Source organism: Pan troglodytes, chromosome 1 (genome assembly GCF_028858775.2).
Source record: "Pan troglodytes isolate AG18354 chromosome 1, NHGRI_mPanTro3-v2.0_pri, whole genome shotgun sequence".
In the NCBI taxonomy this organism is placed as follows: Eukaryota; Metazoa; Chordata; class Mammalia; order Primates; family Hominidae; genus Pan; species Pan troglodytes.
Window position 1 is genome coordinate 75106436 of NC_072398.2, and position 20051 is coordinate 75126486.

Consider the following 20051-nt stretch of genomic DNA (forward strand, 5'->3'; position numbering starts at 1 on the left):
GCTCACATGCTCATTGGGGCATTTCAGATTTTCAGAGTAAGGATGCTCAAGTGGTTTAATGCAGATATTCTAAAATTTGAAAAAATCTGAAATCTGATAACACTTCTGGCCCAAGCATTTTGGGTAAGAGATTCTCAGCCTGTATTTATTCTTTCTGAAAGACCTATCCAGAAAATGTTGGCCTAAATCCAGCTTGACTCAGAATGGGATGATAGCAATATACCTACCTCAACAAGTTGAGGAGAAAGTATTTTGCAGGCAAATGGTATATTCATTTAATCTTGCTGTTGCTGCTAAATTTGTTACATTAAAAATTATATGTTCGTATAAAGCATAAACTCATTTTTTTTACTTCATTATGAGATTATTTGTGTCTTATTAGGTCACCAAACGTGATGAAGACTCTTCTTTGATGCAGCTGAAAGAAGAATTTAGAACCTATGAAGCTCTGCGGCGAGAACACGACTCCCAGATAGTGCAGATTGCTATGGAAGCAGGCTTACGAATTGCACCGGACCAGTGGTCCTCTTTGCTTTATGGAGACCAGTCTCACAAATCTCATATGCAGTCCATTATTGACAAGGTAGGACCTTTTTTGTTCCTTACTTCTTAGATTAATCTTGGCATTTTGGTAATTCATTTAACAAATGTATATTAAAGTGAATACTGTATAGCTTTTGTAAATTGTATTTATAGCCAGTGTCATGTCATAACCAATCACGTTATAATACCACTTTGTTCATTTAAAGATTTGATTAGTTTATATTTTTTATTTTACTTATTTTATATTTTATTTTATTTTTACTAGAATCACAGAGATGAAGGCCAACTCTAGAGACCACTCTACATTTAATTTAGAGAAATAGAGTCAAATAGTAAGAGTAACCTAAAAAAAAAATAATGAACATTTACTAAAATCTTAATATGTATCTAGTGGTTCTAAATAATTCATTTAATCCTCTCAACAGCCCTGTATTATCCATTTTAGACAAAGACAAAGGGAAGTTAATATGTTTTTCCAGCATCACATAGATAATAAATGACAGAAGTGGATTTGAACTTGACCATTCTCAGTGTAGAGTACACTAACCTTTTACCAGACTATTCCTCCCCACCTTTTTTTTTTTTTTTTTTCCTATTTCTAAAGATAGAATTCCTTGAATGGGTAATACAGTGAGAATTGGGAAATATGTTTTTTAAATGCTTGGTGTAGGGTGGGCACAGTGGCTGATGCCTGTAATCTCAGCACTTTGAGAGGCCAAGGTGGGGGGATTGCTTGAGGCCAGGAGTTCAGGCACAGCCTGGGAAACATTGGGACACTCATCTCTACCAAAAAAAAAATAGCCAGGTGTGGTGGTAGGCGCCTATAGTCTCAGCTACCTGGGAGGCTATGGTGGGAGAATCCCTTGAGCTCAGGAGTTTGAGGGTGCAGTGAGCTATGTTAGCACCTCGGCAACAGAGTGAGACCCTGTCTCTTTAGGGGGGATAAAAAGGCGGTACATAATTTTCAGTTACAATGTAGGTTGTTTGCTCTGCTCTATAAGTCTTCCCTGGATACCTTTAACCAGACTTTACCTGCAACTCTTAGGTTTGGACAGGAGCTTGTATCGGAAGTTTTGCAACTGATTTATAATTTACGGAAACGCTTAACGCTTAGTAATGATCTATTAAAGGAGTACCTTTCTACCTCTGAAGAGAAACTTGGCTTTTTTTGTTTGTTTGTTTGTTTGAGACGGAGTCTCACCCTGTCACCCAGGCTGGAGTGCAATGGCACTATCTCGGCTCACTGCAATCTCTGTCTCCCAGGTTCAAGCGATTCTCCTGCCTCAGCCTCCCAAGTAGCTGGGATTACAGGCACGCGCTACCACACCCTGTACCACGCCCAAATTTTTTGTATCTTTAGTAGAGACGGGGTTTCACCATGTTGGCCAGGCTGGTTTCGAACTCCTGACATTGTCATCTGCCCACCACAGCCTCCCAAAGTGCTAGGATTACAGGCGTGAGCCACCGTGCCTGGCCTGGCTTGGCTTGTCTTTTATAAAGATTCTACAAGGTGGTTAATCTTGTCTGAACTGAACTGTGTAACTAGGTGTATATCCTACAGTAATTTTCTCATATCACACGCAGTGCTTTAAATTTAATATCCAGAGACCTTTGTACAACAAACTGGTAAACTTTGCAGTGTGTGTGATATTTTTATAGAGCAATAGAACTTTCTGTAATCATGAAAATGTTCTGTGTATGCACTGTCCAATATGGTGATCACTAGTCACACACGGCCATTAAGCATTTGAAATGTGACTTTTGCAACCGATGAACTGAAATTTTTATTTCATTTAATTAACTTAAATTTAAATAGCCACATATTGCCAAGGTTACCATATTGGATAATACAAAAGAGAATTTATTAAAAGTGATGAGGAAAGCACTAATTCTAGTAAATTAATGGGGAGAGAAACAGGAATTAACAATTCACAAAGAAGACTCATCAGTATATCTAATTGATGGTAGGCTGAATTGAGAGCGGTCTCACATTTGAAGAATGTGACAGCAGAGGCAATACAGTACACAATGTGCCAAGCTCTGGATGCAGAGAAGTACAGAATTTATTTGGGTAGCAAGTAATCTACTCTGGCCAAAGTGTAGGGTATATGGGAAGATAAAAATTAAACTTAATAAATCGCAAAAATGATTGTGATATAAATAATCTTTATATTTAAAGGATTATCTGACCTTTGGGAAAGTTAACATTTATCTTTTTTAAGTTGCAGACTCCAGCCTCTTTTGCACAGAGTGTTCAGGAACTAACAATTGCTCTCCAGCGGACTGGAGACCCAGCAAACTTGAACCGACTAAGACCCCATTTGGAGCTGTTAGCAAACATTGACCCTAGTCCAGGTAAACCCACGGGAAATTAATGGACTATCTTATATGTGCCTTTCGTGCTGCTCAATGATTCTTTAATTATCTTTTGTTGTTCCTCTAGGGTTTCCCAAAGTAGTTACTCCAGATCTTTTTTACAATATTTTAAGTTTCCATTTTAAATCTTTTCCCTCTTTATCTCAGGTTAGTTCACTTTAATATTTATTTAATACTTTTTATACTGTTGCTCATTTCATCAGGAAAATAGATTTATCTGGGCTTCTTTATGTTTCTTCTTTCTCCCGTCACAAAATTGTGTTGTATTTTACCATTCTTACCTCTTCCAAATCTCATTTTTCTCATTTTTTTCTGTATTATGTATCCTTAGTTGCATTTCCTTGATCCTGTTTTTGCCCTCTCCATGATATCTTGTTCCTTCAAGTATCCTGTCTTGTATATCTTTACTTAGGCTTTTTCTGCTCCTTCTCCGTAACCTGAAAATATACCCAACCTTCATTTTTCAACTTGCACTTACATCTAAGTTATTTTAGTTTCTCTGTGTTTATTCCTACTACTGATCTGAAGCTCTCTTAATATTCACTAGTAGATTCCCAGTCTCTGATTCCAAAAGCTTTGTCTTAGTCTTTAAATCACTCCCATTTGTTTTCAGCATTTGGATAATGTTGTTGAGCACTTTTTTGATATCTTTCTGTGATCTCATAGTTCTCTTCTGACCTGAGTGCTACTTCTGTCTTATTTGTACCATGCTTTCCCCTCCTACCCACTAAAGAGTAGGCAGGTTATGCTCTTGGAATTTTGTTTTCTCTACATGCTCTGATGGTGGTTATTCATTCTTAGCATCAGGTATTACCTTAGTGTAGAATATAGACTCCCAAATATCTCTATCACTATTATCTCTGCATCACTCCAGATACATCTCCCAGTGCTTGCTGAGATTCCCCATCGTGTCCTCTGAGTGCTTCAAAGCAAGCCCATCATTTCTTGATACTTCCTCTTCCTTTAATGTTTCCTCTTTCTGATAATGACCTCATTCTCTGAGGTATGTAAGTTTAAAACCTTAATGTTTTGTCTTGTCTCATCTTTTCCTTTCACTTGTTCTACATACTGTTTCATACAATAGGATTTATCTGTTCTTCTTTCACAATACCCCTATATCCCCTGCTTATAATTAATTCCTTTGAGAGCCTCCTTTTTCCTGAGACTGAATGTCTTCCAAGTTCCTCTACTATGAGTTCCTCCAATCCAGTCTACTTACTGCTGTAAAAGAAATCACATCCCTGGCCGGACACAGTGGCTTACGCCTGTAATCCCAGCACTTTGGGAGGCTGAGGCGGGCGGATCACGAGGTCAGGAGATCGAGACCATCCTGGCCAGCACGGTGAAACCCCGTCTCTACTAAAAATACAAAAAAAATTAGCTGGGCATGGTGGCGGGCACCTGTAGTCCCAGCTACTCGGGAGGCTGAGGCAGGAGAGTGGTGTGAACCCGGGCGGCAGAGTTTGCAGTGAGCCGAGACTGCACCACTGCACTCCAGCCTGGGCAACAGAGCGAGACTCCGTCTCAAAAAAAAAAAAAAAGAAATCACATCCCTGATCTTCCTTCCACACTCATAAACTTTCATTGTTTGTAGAATTGCTTATGGAATAAGGTTTGACACTCTTGACTATGGCATTCAGAGCCCTCTTAGTTTTTTATCAGCCTACTTTTATAGATCTGCTCCCAAAATTGCTTAGTAAACCAGATCAATGTTACTAGAATATATAGTGATTTTTTTCCCGACTGCTGTGCTTTGATCATCCTGAGCAGTCAAAAGAGAACTTTCACAAGTTCCTAAACCATTTTTGACCCCATTTCTCATCTACCTACCACTTCATTTCTTTTTTTGGCACACTCTTGAACTCAACTCCAGTCAGGCATTTATCTCCACTGCTCTATCCAAACTTATTTTGTCAAGGTCATAAATTACTTCCATGTAGCTAATTCCAAAAGTCAGTTCTCAGTTCTTACTGTACTTGATTTAGCAGCATTTAACTTTTTTTTTTTTTTTTTTTGGAGATACAGTTTCACTCTGTCCCCCAGGCTGGAGTGCAATGGCAAGATCTCGGTTCACTGCAACCTCTGCCTCCCAGGTTCAAGCAATTCTTGTCCCGAGTAGCTAGGATTACAGGCGTGTACCACCACATCCAGCTAATTTATTATTCTTATTATTCTTATTATTTATTTTTAGTATCTTTAGTAGAAACAGGGTTTCACCATCTTGGCCAGGCTGTTCTCAAACTCCTGAACTCAGGTGACCCGCCTGCCTCAGCCTCCCAAAGTGCTAGGATTACAGGCATGAGCCACCATGCCTGGCCATTGTTCTGTACTCTCTCTTCCTTGAAATGCTTTTTTCTTGGCTTCTAGGCTACTAATTCTCTTCTTTATTGGACTCTCCTCAGCATCCTCTGCTTTCTCATCTTCATATCCTGTACTCTTTGGAGTGTTCTCAGAGTTTAATCCTATACCTATTTCCTAGATAATCTTATCTATCCCATAGCTTCAAATATAATTTATGTAACTCACAAATTTACTGTATTTTTATCAGTTCTGAGGTTCATAATTATTTCAGATCTTAGCATTTCTGAAATTGGAATGCATTTGTATGAAGACATATTATAATTAACAACCTTTTTTTTCTTTGTTGGCACATAAAGTAGTACGTATTACAATTGATAGTCTTTTAGAATTTGAAATATATATCCAGCCCATGCCTTTTTCCTGAACTTATATATAAAACTGCTTTCTCGGCTGGGTGCAGTGGCTCACGCCTGTAATCCCAGCACTTTGGGAGGCCAAGGCGGGCGGATCACAAGGTCAAGAGATCAAGACCATCCTGGCCAACATGGTGAAACCCCGTCTCTACTAAAAATACAAAAACCAGCTGGGCGTGGTGGCAGGCACCTGTAGTCCCAGCTACTTGGGAGGCTGAGACAGGAGAATTGCTTGAACCTGGAAGATGGAGGTTGCAGTGAGCAGAGATCATGCCACTGCACTCCAGCCTGATGACAGAGCGAGACTCCATCAAAAAAAACAAAACAAAACTGCTTTCTCAGCATCTATCATCTTATATCTGATAAGCATTTCAAACTGAATCTATCTAAAAATGAGCTCTCCCCTGCCATCCTGTTTGTGGCAACTCTGTCATTCCAGTTGCTTAGTCCAAAAACCTCTTCTTTCTCTCATAATGTATACCTGATCCATTAGCAAATTCTGTAGGCCCTACCTTTAAAATCCATCCAGAATCCATCTACCTTCACTGCTACCATCCCCATCTCTCAGGGGATTATGGAATAGCCTCCCGTTGTCTGTCTGATTTTAACAAAAGAGCCGGAGCGACCCTGTCACCCTCTGCTCATAAATTCTCCTGTGGCTTTCTATCAACTCAGAGTAAAACCCAGTATCCTTCCCATGATCTATAGGGCCTCATGTGATCTGGTCTTCTACTACCTCTCTCAAACCTCATTTCCTACCCTTTTTTTCACTTAATTCCCTCCTCTCTGATTCCACCTCCATGCAACATGCCAGGCACACTTCTTACATCAAGGACTTTGCACTTATTCTTCCCTCTAACTTGGATGTTTTTCCCTTGGTATATTATTCTGCATGTCAAGAGGAATTAGTTACAGAATATTCTTTGATTATAGGGCCTTTTGTGGTTTTTGTGGTGTGTTGTATGGAAACATACATATAGCTGTATTGAACATTATACAAAACAAATATTAGAAGATAATTTATATATTTGAAAGTCTCCAGTAGGCACACTTAAACCCTTCTTTCAGGTCTTTAATCAAATGTAACCTTCTCAAGGAGGACTTTTCTGGCCTCTGTCTAAATTTTTTTTTTTTTTTTTTTTTTTTTTTTTTTTTTTGAGACAGTCTCCCTCTATTGACCAGGCTGGAGTGCAGTGGTGCAATCTCAGCTCACTGCAACCTCCGCCTCCCAGGTTGAAGTGATTCTCCTACCTTAGCTTCCGGAGTAGCTGGGACTACAGGCGTGTGCCACCATGCCCAGCTAATTTTTTTGTATTTTTAGTAGAGCGCAGTGGCTCATGCCTGTAATCCCAGCACTTTGGAAGGCCAAGACGGGTGGATTGCCTCTGTCTAAAATTTTACACATTGGCCCCACTTCTCTTCTTCGCTCTATTTTTTGAATTCAACATTATCTAAATACTACTGTATATTTTGCTTATTTGTCTTGGTTATTATCTGGCTCTTCTCCTTGAATATAATGGGGATTTTTGTTTTAATCACTATTGCTTACCCAACAACTAGAACAATAACTCAAGATTTAGCAAGTGTTCCAAAAACTACTTTTTTGAATACTTGTTTTCTTCACCTTTTTTCCTTTTCAGTTTCCATGTGTCCTTCAAAGCCCAGTTCAAATGCCATCCCCTAGAATTCTTTCAGGGTGTCTGAGCAAGAAGTTATCTCTACATCTCTCTTCTTGTTTCATTTTACATATTTCTTTTAAAGAATATATTTAGCCTTATAGTTAATTTTTCTTTTATAAATCATAGTGCTGACACTGGGCAAATACCTACTAAATGAAGAAAACATGTAGCAGAGTTACTTTATATGATAGTTCTTCTATTAAACTTTTTTTTTTTTTTTTTTGAGATGGAGTTTCGCTCTGTCACCAGGATGGAGTGCAGTGGTGCGATCTCGGCTCACTGCAACCTCTGCCTCCCAGGTTCAAGCGATTCTCCTGCCTCAGCCTCCTAAATAGCTGGGACTATAGGCGCGTGCCACCATGCCTGGGTAATTTTTGTATTTTTAGTAGAGACGGGGTTTCACAATGCTGGCCAGGATGGTCTCCATCTCTTGATCTTGTGATCTGCCCACCTCGGCCTGCAAAAGTGCTGAGATTACAGGCCTGAGCCACTGTGCCCGGCTTATTAAACTTTTTAAGCTTTTTGTTTACCAAAACTTTATTTATATAAAAGTTCAAAATAAACATGCAAATTGACTAACTGTAGGCAGTCCTCAGTTTTGTTTAGTCCACACAGTGTTGATCTGAGCAATGGTCTAAATTTCTTAGATGCCAACATTTTAAAACTGGGAAATTTTTACTTAAAAATCTCAAGTTTCAGGTTTCCCTGGGAAACAGTGAATGTATCTGGCAGTGCCAGCCTTGCATCATCACATAACAACAATCATCTAAAGCTGAGTTATAACCATACTCTTAGATGAGGGACATGCTCCCCAGTTCAGCAGTCCCTGTCACTCGTTGTTGTCTCCTCAACACTGAGAGTCTAATGACAGTTACCACTATTGTGTGGCCTATTTACCTCTTTCATGTTACCTTTCTTGTTCCTATGGTTATTTCAGTTTGCAACCCCAGCTTTGAAAGAATATGTCCATTCCTTTAAAATGATGGTTAGGTGAATAAGCTATTATCTAAAAGGCTAAGGTGTGAAGCTTGATTTCACTGAAATGTTGTCAAGTAACTCTTATTAATTTGATATTAGGGAAAATTTTGAGTAACATTAGAGTTTAAAACATTATCATTGGTTGTATAGATGCTCCTCCTCCTACTTGGGAACAGCTGGAAAATGGGCTGGTTGCTGTGCGTACAGTGGTACATGGGCTGGTTGATTATATCCAGAACCACAGCAAAAAAGGAGCAGATCAGCAGCAGGTAAGGAAGCTGTTTAAAACTTAGAGTTAACCCACTGTGGATATGCCTTAAAACTATAGGTAAACCACTGTGGATATACCTACAGATACAAAGCCAAAAAGATGACATGAATATTTTGAGACTCTGAGTATAGAAACTGTAAATTACCTTGGCATGGTTAACAGTTTACTGCATTAGGCTGATAACTTTATCTGACAATATTGACATTAAATAATCCTTATTGATCTGATGTCCTGCTGGGGTCAGTCTTCACATTGGATATGGCAGCATTTGATGGAGAAAATGGATTCAGTGCTGAAGTTTATTCCATTTATATAAGATTATTATTCTCTTTAGTTTGTTTAACATTTTGGTCTGACAATAAGTATCACTTTTTAGTGCTAATACTGTGTCTTTCCAATACTGTTCAAATTTCTATAGATTTTCTTATTAATATTTTAAGATTTTTTTCATTCATAATGTCTTATGCCATTGGGCCAAATTTCCCTCAAAGTTTTTAGATGAAAATACGATGGTAGAATATAATAACTTCTTATAGCTAGAGTTTTAAATTTTATTCCCAGTAATTTTATTTTGCTCTCAGGATTTATATTAGGTTCATTAGATCTTTTATTTTGCAGTAGTAAGCCTGTGAACGTAAAACTCTTAATTTACCTGGTTCAGGTAAATATAAATAGGTTACTCAGTATTCCTTTTTGCTTAAGAGGCAAGAAATATAAAAATTATCCTGCTAAGTAAAATAATCTGGATATGATTTTCCTAACCTATCTAACACAGGTCAAAGCTTTATTTATGAACAGGCATAAAAGAAAGGAGAACCTACAGTTTTTAACTCTCTGTTTCATTAGACATCTTGAAGAAAATAACAAGCGTAATGAGACTAACCTTTAAAGTCTGCCATATAGTGATAAAATACACTAAATTTTGTCCAGTTTAGTGTTGTGTCTCATATTTCATTAACTTTCAAATCCATCCTCCTGCCTTATCCTTGAGTTATAAATAATAAGTGTCATTTGTACTTTTGGAACTATTTTAAGTTCTTCGTATATTATTCTGCATGTCAAGAAGAATTAGTTACAGAATATTCTTTGATTATAGGGCCTTTTGTAGTTTTTGTGGTATGTTGTATGGAAACATACATATAGCTATATTGAACATTGTACAAAACAAATATTAGAAGATAATTTATATATTTGAAAGTCTTAAACTACAGTGGTTTGTTTTTTCATTATAAAATGTGGAAATGGGCTGGGCACAGTGGCTCACACCTGTAATCCCAAGCACTTTGGGAGGCTGAGGCAGGCGGATCATTTGAGGTCAGGAGTTTGAGACCAGCCTGGCTAACATGATGAAACCCTGTCTCTACTAAAAATACAAAAATTAGCCAGGTGCGGTGGTGGACACCTGTAATCCCAGCTACTCAGGAGGCTGAGGCAGGAGAATCGCTTGAGCCGGGGAGGTGGAAGTTGCAGTGAGCCAAGATTGCGCCGCTGCCCTCCAGCCCGGGCAACAGAGTAAGACTCCTTCTCAAAAAAAAAAAAAAAAAAAAGTGGAAATGAGATCATAGTGTCCCCATGAGCTTTTTCTTTTTCCATGTAATACAAGTATAAGAATGCCCATGAGATTTATTCAAGAATTTATATTATGCTACTTGTTTGAGAATTAATATCAACATATCAGAAAAATTAGGACTACCTTCTTTGTTTTTGCTTTATTTACATTTGGACTTTGAAACTTCAGACAGAATGACTTTCCAGCACTTTTGCTCTTGGTAATCTAAATAAATATGTGAATTACTTATCTAGATTATCAAGATCCTAAAATGACAACACAAAATTTATGTTTTTTTGTGGGGGGTTATTACACATCTAATGTTTTGATTTTGGTTTTAGCCTCCACAGCATAGCAAATACAAAACATACATGTGTCGAGATATGAAGCAGAGAGGAGGATGCCCTCGTGGGGCCAGCTGTACATTTGCACACTCACAGGAGGAACTGGAAAAGTAAGTGTGAAAGTCAGGAGACTTTGGAATAAGGTGTAAGTGGAATAATTCGCTGACATACAGAAATACAGAAAGAGTAGCTGCTTTATCTTAAATGAATAGGACATTTTTAGAATGTAACACAGCTTGAACATTCCTATTCTGAAAATCTGAAATGCTTCAAAATCCAAAAATGCTTGAAAGCCAACTTGACACCACAAGTTGAAAATTCCACACTTGACCTTGTGATGGATAGCAGTCAAAACTTCATGCACAAAATTATTTAAAATAATGTATAAAATTACTTTCAGACTATGTGTAAAAGATGTATATGAAATATAAATGAATTTCGTGTTATATATTTGGGTCTTATCCCCAAGACATCTCCTTATGTATATGCAAATATTCCAAAATCCAAGACAAATCCAAAACTTGAAACACTTCTGGTCTCAAGCATTTCGGGTAAGAGATATTCAACCTGTACATAATTTTTAAAAATGAAAAGCAGTTTCTTCAGCTTTTATTGCATCATGCCTATAGATAGGAAACTATTTTATGATTAGCTAAATCTAAAAGTGGGTCATTTTCACTACAAAAAAAATTAAAATTATAATAATTTTAATCAATTTTAACTTAATTTAACTAATTGCATGATGTATTTCCAGTGGAAAATTTTGCCCTTGGCTCAGTTTAACAGATTCTTTTAAACTTCAAGGACAAGATAATTTCAGGGATGTTAAATTTTTCAGCTCTTTGAAGAAAGAAAGGAAAAACCTCTTTTTTTTATTTTTATTTTATTTTATTTTATTTTTTAAAAATAGAGACAGGGTCTCCCTATGTTGCCCAGGCTGGTCTCAAACTCCTGGGCTTAAGGGAGCCTCCTGCCTTGGCCTCCCAAAGTGCTAGGATTACAGGCAGGAGCCACCACACCCACCGCCTCTTAATTTATTTATAAATCCGATGTAACACTTTCATTAAATTTGACAAAGATAACACAATTAAAACTGCAAATCTACTGCAAGTATTAATATTAAAAATCTCAAAAATTTAAATATAATTCAGTAATACATTATAATAGATGCCATGTCTATGGGCATAACACCCTGAATCCACCTGAGCTCATCTGATCTCGGAAGCTAAGCATGGTCAGGCCCAGTTAGTACTTGGATGGGAGACTACCTAGGAATATTGGGTGCTGTAGGTTTTTTTTTTTAAAATATAAATAATATAATTTTTTTTTAAAGAAAAGAAAATAGATGCCATGACTCTGCAAAAGTAGTACAATATAATTATCACAACTTAGAAAATAACATGATAATATCCAAAAAATGCCAAAGACCTTTGAATACAATTGAATGTCAATTAAAAATCAAATTCCAGCCAGGCGCCGGTGGCTCCCAGCACTTTGGGAGGCTGAAGCGGGCGGATCACAAGGTCAAGAGATTGAGACCATCCTGGCCAACATTGTGAAACCCCGTCTCTACTAAAAACACAAAAATTAGCTGGGTGTGGTGGCATGCGCCTGTAGACCAAGCTACTCGGGAGGCTGAGGCAGGAGAATCGCTTGAACCCGGGAGGTGGAGGTTGCAGTGAGCCGAGATTGCACCATAGCACTCCAGCCTGAACGACAGTGCGAGACTCTGTCTCCAAAAAAAAAAAAAAAAAAATCAAAATTCCTTAATACAACAGAAATGCCATACTTTCTCAGCATGGTAATAAATTATATTGTAAATCAGAAGCCAACATAATAGTATGATGCTTAATTAGTAAAATATTCTATTCACTCTCATTAAAGTCAAGGATAAAGCAAAATTTTCTGCTAGTAATTAGTAGTAAAATTTTCTACCACTGTTATTTAACATTGTGGAAGTAGTAGCTAATGTATGTAAGAAAGAATAACATAGCCATAAAATTATTGGGAAAAACTTTAGTACTAGAAACAAAAGAAATGAGAATTTAGTAAGATGGCAAATTTTAAAAATCACAAACATGAATTGCCCTCATGTAAACTAAAAAGAGAAACATAACCAGTTTAAAAATAAGTTAAAATTAAGGATCTCTTCCAGGGTGTATATAAATTGAACCAATAAATTACCTAGGAACATAAGAGAAATATTGAGTAAACATACTGTGTTCTTGGATAAGGTTTGATGCTATAAAAGTTTCATTTTCCCATAAACAACAAATTCCAAGAAATCCGAATTTAAATCTCACCATGATGATGTTAAGATCCTATCAAAAATTCACTTGTAAAGAATAAATAGGTACAAATAGCAAGGAAAATTCTGAAAATTCTGGAAAAGAAGTTTTAGACAGGAACTAGACTAATAACTATTTACCTGTATTATGGACTACAGTGAATAAAAGACTTTAGTCTTTTGCGTAGGAATAGATAGATTAATGAAATGCAATAGAGAATCTAGGAGGAGTTTGAGATGCATATAGGAGCTTAGCATATGTGCTAAAGGTGGCATTTCACATCAGTGACCAAATGAATGATGGAAAATAACTGTCACCTATTTGAAAAATAGAGCTGGATTCTTACCACAATCTTTATACTAAAATGAACTCTAGATGTATAAGAGATTTAAATATTTAGGAAGGCAAGAAACCACAGAGTAGTTAAGAGGATTTTTGTTTGTTTGTTTTTAGTTGTTAAATAAGGAAAGAAGGAAAAGATTTTTTTAAGAACTGCAACCCAGCATCCATAAAGGAAAAGATTGATAAATTTGATTACATAAAAATTATAAAACTAAGGTATGGTACAAATACAGTTTTTTATAAAAAGCTTGGTGAGGAAATGACACACAGAGGGCTGATATCCTAACATAAAATGAGCTCTTACAAGTCTGTAGGAAGGAGAAGAACCAATAGATTTATGGATCATAAACATAGTTTACAGAAGAAATACTAAGGGCCAATTATCCTGTGAAACTATGTTCAATCTCACTAGTTGTTAAAGAAATGCAAATTAAAGCAACTTAGTATTTTTGGACTACCAAATTAACAAGACCAATGCTACCCAGTATTTGATGAGGTTTTGAAAGACATTTTTCTTCATGATCAGTAGGACTTAAAATAGTTTTAGAGAGCAGTATGACATAAAAATTTCTAATTTGCATGCTCTTTGACCTCATTCTGCCTTTGCTTATTTGGTTATTCACACAGGGTGCAAGTACATGTTCATAATTATCTGTTACTTTTTTTTTGAGACAGGGTCTTACTCTGTCTCCCAGGCTGGAGTGCAGTGATGCAATCATGGCCCACTGCAGCCTCGACTTCCAGGCTCCAATGATCCTCTCACCTCAGCCTCCCGAGAAGCTGGGACCACAGGTGCATGCCACCATGCCCAGCTAATTTTTGTATTTTTGGTAGAGACAGTTTTCCCATGTTTCCCAGGCTGTTCTTGAATGCCTGAGCTCAAGTGAATCCACCCACCTCAGCCTCCCAAAGTGCTGGGATTACAGGCGTGAGCCATTGTGCCCAGCACATTATTTTAATAGCCAAAAAAACCCAACCAGCCTAAAATGAACTGACATAAAGGGATGTCTAAGATTATTAAGTGGAGGGAAAAATTAGCAGTAATATATGACTCAACTGCTGCAAATAATAATCTTATATGAATATAAAGCTAATGTATAAAGGAACAATTCCATATAATGATACACTAGACTTTCAACAATAATTATCCCTGAGGGGTAGTTTTCTCCCCAACCTCAGAAATTTGTCAGTTTTGGGAAACGTGGAAAAATAGCATTATTACTCTGATGGGGTTTTATTTATTTTTTTATTTACTTTTTTTTTTGTTTTTTGAGACAGGGTCTCGCTCTGTCGCCCAGGCTGGAGTGCAGTGGCACAATCTCGGCTCACTGCAACCTCCGCCTCCCGGGCTCAAGCAATTCTCCTGTCTCAGCCTCCTGAGTAGCTGGGACTACAGGTGCCTGCCACCACACCCAGCTAATTTTTGTATTTTTAGTAGAGACGGGGTTTCACCATATTGGTCAGGCTGGTCTCGACTCCTGACCTCAGGTGATCTGCCCGCCTCGGCCTCCCAAAGTGCTGGGATTACAGGTATGAGCCACCACGCCAAGCCGAGGTTTTATTTTTCAAAATAAAAATGCATTAGCAGTTGTAAATGGACTTGCTTTCATTGTTGAGGAACAAAGATCCTGGAGTCTGATGGCTTATATTTTTTCCTTTGGTTAGATTTCAGAATCGATGTGCTTGTTGTACCACAGCATCTCTTTAAACCTAGGCAATTATTCTGTATTGGTTCCATTAACCTACTTTTAAAATAACTTTAATTTTGTATTGGCATACATAACATCAGCATCTCTGAAGCAGTTCTAATAAAAGTCACTATCCTTAATTGCTTAAATTTTTTTTTGAAACAGGGTCTCACTGTGTTGCCCAGGCTGGAGTACAGTGGTGCAATCTTGGCTCACTGCAACCTCTGCCTCAGGCTCAAGTGATCCTCCAGCCTCAACCTCCTGAGTAGCTGGGACCACAGGCATGCACCACCACACCCGGTTAAGTTTTTATATTTTTGGTAAAGACAAGGTTTCACCATGTTGCTCAGGCTAGTCTCAAACTCCTGAGCTCAAGTGATTCGCCCGCTTCAGCCTCCCAGAGTACTGGGATTACTGGTGTGAGCCACAGTGCCTGGCTGCTTAAATTTTTTAACAGAGTAAATGATAAATGTTTCACAGTGCATACTGGCTTTGTTTTTCTTTTATTCCTAATTTTTTAACATTGGCTCATTGTATCCCAAGGCATTTGAGGGAGAGCTGAAGTAAAATATTTCAGAAACTATCTTCTAAAGATTTTTCTACTAGCTTCTCCAATAAGTTTTAGAAATACAAATGTCCACAGAAATATAGCAAAAATATTAATAGCATAATTTATAATATGACAAATGTTACTCTTTTTTTTGAGACAGAATCTCGCTCTATCGCCAGGCTGGAGTTCAGTGGTGTGATCTCGGCTCACTGCAACCGCTGTCTCCCAGGCTCAAGTGATTCTCCTGCCTTAGTCTCCCTAGTAGTTGGGACCATAGGCACACGCCACCACACCCAGCTAATTTTTGTATTTTTATTAGAGACGGAGCTTCACCATGTTGGCCAGACTGGTCTCGATCTTAACCTCGTGATCCGCTTGCCTCGGCCTCCCAAAGTGCTGGGATTACAGGCATGAGCCACAGCACCCGGCCTATGTTACACATTTTTATGAGGAATTTTATACTTAATATGTCTTGCTGTTAGAGATTTTATGCAAAATATACACACTGATAGAGTTAATGTTTCAAGAGAGAATATTTCTAGAAAATAATATTAAGTACATTTTAGTTCTTGGCTTTGCTTTTATATTTGCTTTTTGATATGTGCCTATGCTTTTTATATAGATTTCGTAAAATGAATAAGCGCCTGGTTCCGAGAAGACCCTTGAGTGCCTCTTTGGGTCAACTTAATGAGGTGGGCCTGCCTTCAGCAGCTATCCTTCCAGATGAAGGTGCAGTGGATCTCCCTAGCAGAAAACCTCCTGCTCTGCCAAATGGAATTGTATCAACAGGGAATACAGTAACACAGCTTATTCCGCGAGGGACAGACCCCAGCTATGATTCTAGTCTGAAACCAGGAAAAATAGATCATCTGAGCAGTAGTGCTCCTGGATCCCCTCCTGACCTGTACGTCATTTTTCTAACTCTTATTTCAAAATTTCTTCTTCATAAAGTCGAAGGAAGATAGAATAATTAATGTTTGGGATTTAAAAAAAAAACAACCCTGATTATTTTTTTTTGGCCTTTATTTTGTTGCTTTTTTATTTCCCATGCTAGTGTTTTTTAAGAAACAATTAGCATAGCCAGGCATGGTGGCACATGCCTATAATCCCAGCACTTTGGGAGGCTGAGGTGGACGGGTCACTTGAGGCCAGGAGTTCGAGACCAGCCTGGCCAACATGGTGAAACCCATTTCTACTAAAAATACAAAAATTAGCCAGGCATGGTGGCACATGCCTGTAATCCCAGCTACTTGGGAAGCTGAAGCATGAGAATTGCTTGAACCCAGGAGGCGGAGGTTGCAGTGAGCCGAGATTGCACCACTGCACTCCAGCCTGGGTGACAGAGCGACAGAGCGAGACTCTGTCTCAAAAAAAAAAAGAAAAGAAACAATTAACATAGGGGAAATAAGATTAAAAAATTGCAAATTTTGTAGAAGGGAGGACTATTAGAATAAGTGAGTTTCCCAAATTGTAGCAATCTTTTTTACTTGTAACAATTTATGCACATGAGAAGTATTTTTTAAACAACTTCCATAATATTATTCCCTTAGGCTAGAATCTGTTCCTAAGAGTATTTCTGCCTTACCTGTGAATCCACATCCTATACCTCCAAGGGGGCCAGCAGATCTGCCTCCAATGCCTGTTACCAAACCACTTCAGATGGTACCTCGAGGTTCTCAGTTATATCCAGCACAACAGACGGATGTTTATTATCAGGATCCTCGAGGAGCGGCTCCGCCATTTGAACCAGCACCTTATCAGCAGGGTAACGATTTTAAATTTATATTGCTCACTTTTCTTAGGAATTATCAGAACTGTTCTTCAGGTGAGAGTGATCATTTACACAGTAGCCTCTTTAAGATAAGTAAATGTATAAATGCATTTTTTAATACTTTGGAAAAATTGAGATTTTATGATTAAATACTATGAAATAAATGAAACAAAGTAATAAAAATCAAACCACCATATCTACGAAAAGCAGTTGCATAATACATGTGTTCATATATAATATTTATGGAAATAACAAGTTACACAAGTAGGCAATGGAAATTTGCTGAGTAAGGTAGCATATATTCTCCTGACCAAAATTTTCTTCAAGCATGAAAAAAGAATTAATATTATAGTGTGTGTAAATTAAACACCCACAGTACATTTTTCTTCTTTTAATTATTATTTTTCTGGGCCCTGTAATATATATGAAAAAATGCAGCATACACACCTTTAGAGAGTTTACAGAATAGAATAAATAATGGTAAAGAATAGAAAACTATATGCATGAGTAGTAGATGCATGTGTGTGGTGTTTATGTATGTGTTAAAAATTAAGTGATCTGTTGTGGTTAATATTAGCTTGATAGAGATTGACTGAAAGACTCAAGGGAGATCATTGAGAACTTGAGGAATCAAAAAGACTTAATGGAAGAAATGCCCTAAATAGAGGTATTTGGAATAGAAAAAAAAAGTTATGAATGGATTGGAAAAATGAGAGTTGAGTTAGGAGGCTGTTAATCCTGGTGTGAGTACTGACGAATTAGTGTGGTGGGAAAGGAGAAGAAGGGATTTCAAAAATAGACAAATTTGAAAATTAGCCAGCTTTAATGATAATACCAGGTATGGAGAATGAAGGAAAGAAAATAAACTAACGTTTTACATATATAGTTTATATGTAAAATAAACACTGAATGATTTTAAGTGTTGGATCTCTCTGTCAGAAGCAGTATAGTACTATAATTTTTAAAATGGCAATAGATTAAAAGTGCTGTCTTCTTTTTCCGAGTCTGTCATTTAATTTTGAATCATGTTGTCTTCTCTACATTCATTCATGAGAATGTTTTTTAATTGATATGGCATTACTAATTCATGCAAAATATGATAAAACGTGATTTGTATCTTCCTTTGACCATCCATTATAGGAAAAAATGCAACTCTTTTTGTAGCCTGGTTTCAATTTTAGGTAAATTATTTTAGCTATATTAAGCAGAAAGAGATTTAGTGCAGGAGTTAGGTGCCTGCCATATTGGTGGAGGTACTAAAGAAGCAAACAGTGCTCCAGAGTTAGCTGCCAAGAGAACTTGTTACAATGAGGAAGCAGTAGAAGTAGAAACTTCTGTCCTAACTGCTTAATTCCAAGATCACGTCATTTGAGGCAAAAGTTGGAAAACTGAGAAACTATTGCCACAACTGTTGCCTCAAGAACTGTAGAGCCAAGCAGTAGCTACTAATCTGCGCCAGCAAAATTGGCCTTTTGTGTTCCATGTCTCCTCCCAGTTATTTCAGTTTCAAATTCAAAACTCATGCAAGTGATTGATTTGTGGAACCTGACTTCAAGAATATCTGGGAAATGTAGTTTTTTTGTTTTCCAGTGTCTTCATTGCATTAAGACACACCAGAAAGAGGGTCAAACAATGAGAGCCAATCTACTATTATAGATTATAAGTAGGGTAGTTTTTTCAATGACTTTTACAGATAATTTTTGCTTATTTTTTAAAAAGCTAACCTGATTATATAAGCAGATGGAAAACTCCTAAAGAAATAAGTAGATTATCAATACTTTAGTGTTTCAGTATTTTAAAAGGTAAAATCTTACATAGAAAACTAAATTGGCTCATTATTTGCTTTTGGGTCCTCTTTTGTATTGTGCAGGTATGTATTATACTCCACCACCACAATGTGTGTCCCGCTTTGTCCGACCTCCACCATCTGCTCCTGAACCTGCTCCTCCCTACTTGGATCATTATCCACCCTACCTCCAAGAACGTGTTGTAAACTCTCAGTATGGCACACAGCCACAGCAGTACCCACCTATATACCCATCTCACTATGATGGCCGTCGAGTGTACCCTGCTCCGTCTTACACAAGAGAAGAGATATTCCGAGAAAGCCCTATACCCATTGAGATTCCACCTGCAGCAGTACCATCGTATGTACCAGAATCCAGAGAAAGATACCAACAGATCGAGAGTTACTATCCAGTGGCTCCTCATCCAACTCAGATCAGACCTTCGTACCTCAGAGTATGCTGTATTTTTTTTATTACATAGACTTAATTTGACTGTTGCTTGCTGTGATTCCTTACTTTTTATGCAATGACAATAACCCTTTGATGAATTCTTTTTTATAAGAGAGCTTCTTTTTTTTTAAATCTTTTCATAATTTGGGTAGTTTTTTTTTTTTAACTATATAATGAGAAAAAAAATCTGCCTCCTCCCCCCAATTAACCTTTCTTAGTTTCTGAACTTTAGATGGTTTAATTAACAATTCTAGATCTACTTGGTAATTATGACCAAATAAAAGAAACCTAAATTTAGCTATTTGGAAGATCTTGAGAGTTTGGGGGGTTTTGTTTTACTTTGTTCTGTTAAGTGTTGGTGTTTCCAAATGTTAAGAAGGGTATACAAGCTGTTTCATAACTTAAAATATACGTTGAGTATATTAAATGAATTAATCTGTCCTGAAATTCTCTTTCAATTTTAACTAATCTTTCTATTTTTAGGAACCTCCTTATAGCCGGCTTCCTCCTCCTCCCCAGCCTCATCCTAGTCTAGATGAACTACATCGCCGACGAAAGGAAATAATGGCCCAGCTAGAGGAAAGAAAGGTTATCTCTCCACCTCCTTTTGCACCTTCACCAACCTTGCCTCCTACCTTTCATCCGGAAGAAGTAAGCAAATCATTTTTAGTCTCATTTATCCGTGTTTTTTGGTGTGTGTCCGGTTTAAGTCATCTTTGCC

General features: G+C 37.4%; 1 protein-coding gene and 1 pseudogene across 20 annotated transcripts in view; both read left to right on the plus strand.

Moving 5' to 3' along the window:
- RC3H1 (ring finger and CCCH-type domains 1) overlaps positions 1-20051 on the plus strand; it is a 91856-nt gene that overhangs the window by 42006 nt on the left and 29799 nt on the right. For 18 of the 20 annotated variants that reach the window (XM_054673492.2, XM_054673455.2, XM_054673466.2 and 15 more), the window contains exons 6-13: positions 383-583; positions 2766-2898; positions 8441-8559; positions 10452-10564; positions 15945-16226; positions 16873-17087; positions 18964-19334; positions 19814-19981. In XM_054673492.2, the coding sequence (XP_054529467.1) occupies positions 383-583; positions 2766-2898; positions 8441-8559; positions 10452-10564; positions 15945-16226; positions 16873-17087; positions 18964-19334; positions 19814-19981 (1602 nt within the window). The remainder of the gene's footprint in view (positions 1-382; positions 584-2765; positions 2899-8440; positions 8560-10451; positions 10565-15944; positions 16227-16872; positions 17088-18963; positions 19335-19813; positions 19982-20051) is intronic. The other 2 variants (XM_009438572.4, XM_063811146.1) reach the window with 1 other exon arrangement.
- On the plus strand, positions 11629-11747 carry LOC112207473 (5S ribosomal RNA; annotated as a pseudogene).